The sequence below is a fragment of the Cebus imitator genome, unplaced genomic scaffold, assembly GCF_001604975.1.
Source record: "Cebus imitator isolate Cc_AM_T3 unplaced genomic scaffold, Cebus_imitator-1.0 Scaffold419, whole genome shotgun sequence".
Lineage (NCBI taxonomy): Eukaryota > Metazoa > Chordata > Mammalia > Primates > Cebidae > Cebus > Cebus imitator.
Genome location: NW_016107734.1, coordinates 455,004 through 457,948, shown reverse-complemented (window position 1 = coordinate 457,948; position 2,945 = coordinate 455,004). Strand labels below are relative to the sequence as shown.

Here is a 2,945-nt window from a genome sequence, read left to right as displayed (position 1 = left end):
GGCTGAGGCAGGAGAATCACTTGAACCTGGGAGGCAGAGGTTGCTGTGAGCTGAGATCACGCCACTGCACTGGTCCAGCATGGGTGACAGAGTGAAACTCCATCACAAAAAAAAAAGAAAGCAACCGGGCTCACGCCTGTAATCCCAGCACTTTGGGAGGCTGAGGCGGGTGGATCACGAGGTCAAGAGATCGAGACCATCCTGGTCAACATGGTGAAACCCGGTCTCAACTAAAAATACAAAAAATTAGCTGGGCATGGTGGCACGTGCCTGTAATCCCAGCTACTCAGGAGGCTGAGGCAGGAGAATTGCCTGAACCCAGGAAGCGGAGGTTGCGGTGAGCCAAGATAGCGCCATTGCACTCCAGCCTAGGTAACAAGAGCGAAACTCCATCTCAGAAAATAAATAAATAAATAAATAAATAATAAAATTTAAAAAAATAAAGGAAACAAAAACAAACAAACAAAAATAGCTGGGCATGGTGGCACGTACCTGTAATCCCAGCTACTAGGAAGGTTGAGGCAGGAGAATCACTTGAATCCAGGAGGTGGAGGTTGCAGTGAGCTGAGAATACACCACTGCACTACAGCCTGGGTGACAGAGCAAGACTTCGTCTCAAAAAATAAGTAAATACGCCGGGTGTGGTGGCTCACTTGAGGTGAGAAGTTCAAGAACAGACCGATGAATATGATAAAACCCCATCTTTACTAAAAATACAAAAAATTAGCCAGGCCTGGGGGGCACCTGTAATCCCAGCTACTTGGGAGGCTAAGGCAGGAGAACTGCTTGAACCCAGAAGTGGAGGTTGCAGTGAGCTGAGCCTGTGCCACTGCACCTCCAGCCTGCACCAAAAGGGCAAAACTCTGTCTAAAAAAAAAAAAAAAAAAAAAAAAAAAAAAAAATAAAAAAAAAAAAAAAAAAAAAAAAAGAAAACAAAAGATATAGAATACTGCCAGCATCTCAAAATGGTAATCTAGTCTTGCCCCGTCACCCAGGGCAGAGTGTAGTGGCACAATCTCAGCTCTCAGTAACCTGTGCCTTCTCCTGGTGCCTCAGCCTCCGGAGTAGCTGGGATTATAGGCGCACACCACCACACCTAGCTATTTTTTTGTATTTTAGTAGATACAGGGTTTCACCATGTTGGCCAGGCTGGTCTCCAACTCCTGGGCTCAAGTAATCCATCCACCTTGGCCTCCCCTAGTGCTGGGATTACAGGCATGAGGCACCACACCCGGACACCAAATCAAGACTTTAAGGTAGATGCCTAATGATCTCAATGATACCAATTTACACTTTTACCCATATTTAAAAGTTCCTGGTGCTTCACATACATACCAACATCTGGACGTAGAGTAACATCTCACTGTGGCTTTAATATGCATTTCCCTAAAGACTAATGTAGTTGAATACTTTTTTATTTGGTTGTTCATGGAGATCATCTTTGAGAAACTTTTACACTTCTTTTTTTTTTTTTTTTTTTTTTTTTTTTTTTTTTTTTTTTTTTTTTTTTTTTTTTTTTTTTTTTTTTTTTTTTTTTTTTTTTTTTTTTTTTTTTTGAGACAGAGTCTTGCTGTGTCGGCCAGGCTGCAATGCACTGTCTTGACCTCGGCTCACTGCAATCTCTGCCTCCTGGGTTCAAGAGATTTTCCTGCCTCAGCCTCCTGAGTAGCTAGGACTACAGGCGCCCACCACCACACCCGGGTGATTTTTGTATTATTAGTAGAGACGGGGTTTCACCATGTTGGCCAGGCTGGTGATCCTCAGGTGATCCTCCTGTCTCGCCTCCCAAAGTGCTCAGGTTACATGCATGGGCCACTGCATCTGGCCTTGAAGTTGGGGTTTCTTTCCCACCAGATGACACCACTCCAAGGAGATGGTGGCAGGGCCCGACGCACCCCTGGGACCACAGCAGAGCTTCTGGAACCTTTCCTGTGACTGGCCAAGGTGCCAGGTGCCATCCTAATTGCTGACACAACCCTCTGGGGTAGGTACCAATACAATTCCATTATGGAGACGGGGAAACTGAGGCACAGAGAGGCATGCAGCCTGCCCTCACTCAGGGTGGGTGAGCCAGGGCTGCAGCCCAGTCTGAAGTTAGAACCCATGCTCTTCACCCCTGTTCCACCGGGGCCTCTGGGCTTGGTTCTGGTCTCCACCGAGCATGATACCTTGCAACTCTCCCTCACAGCTTGGAGCAAGACTAAGATCCCAATTCCTACCACTCCCTCGGCTCTGAAGAGCACCCTGGCACCCTCCATTGTCACTGCCCTTCTAGGAGGTCACTGGGTGACCCCTTATTTCCCAGGAGCGAAGGGCAAAGAGATGATATGTAGACATCTACGTTTTGTTCTTTTTTTTTTTTTTTTTAGATGGAGTCTCGCTCTGTTGCCCAGGCTGGAGTGCAGTGGCACAATCTCAGCTCACTGCAACCTCTGCTTCCCAGGTTCAAGTCGATTCTCCTGCCTCAGACTCCCAAGTAGCTGGGATTACAGGCACCTGCCACCAAACATGGCTGATTTTTGTATTTTTGGTGGAGACGGGGTTTCACCATGTTGGCCAGGCTGGTCTTGAACTCCTGACCTCAGATGATCCAACCCACCTCGGTCTCCCAAAGGGCTGGGATTACAGGCATGAGACACTGCACCTGGCCCATGTCCTGAGGTTTCTGCTGCTGTCTGCCAGTGGTGAAGTAAACAGAACGATGGTGCTAATGCTCAAAGTGGCCCGGGACTGGGTAGAGAGGGGAGGCCAGGAAAGCGGTGGGGCTGCAGGGGCCGTACCTTCAGGCGGCGCTCGTTGGCTGTGTGGATGTCCTCATCATTGGGGTTGAGTTTGAAGGTGCCCTGGGCCCACTCCTCAGCCACCTATAGCAGGTAGCAGCAATGCCAGGGGTCAGGTGAGCAGGTGTCAGCAGCCAGAACCCCTGCCCTGGTCCCACCCGATCC

General features: G+C 48.6%; 1 protein-coding gene across 1 annotated transcript in view; it reads right to left on the bottom strand.

Annotated features, from left to right (window-relative positions):
• The window catches only part of ASL (argininosuccinate lyase), a 15,012-nt gene that overhangs the window by 11,021 nt on the left and 1,046 nt on the right, over positions 1-2,945 (bottom strand). Inside the window, exon 2 of the mRNA XM_037731774.1 lies at positions 2,781-2,864. Within this exon, the coding sequence (XP_037587702.1) occupies positions 2,781-2,864 (84 nt within the window). The remainder of the gene's footprint in view (positions 1-2,780; positions 2,865-2,945) is intronic.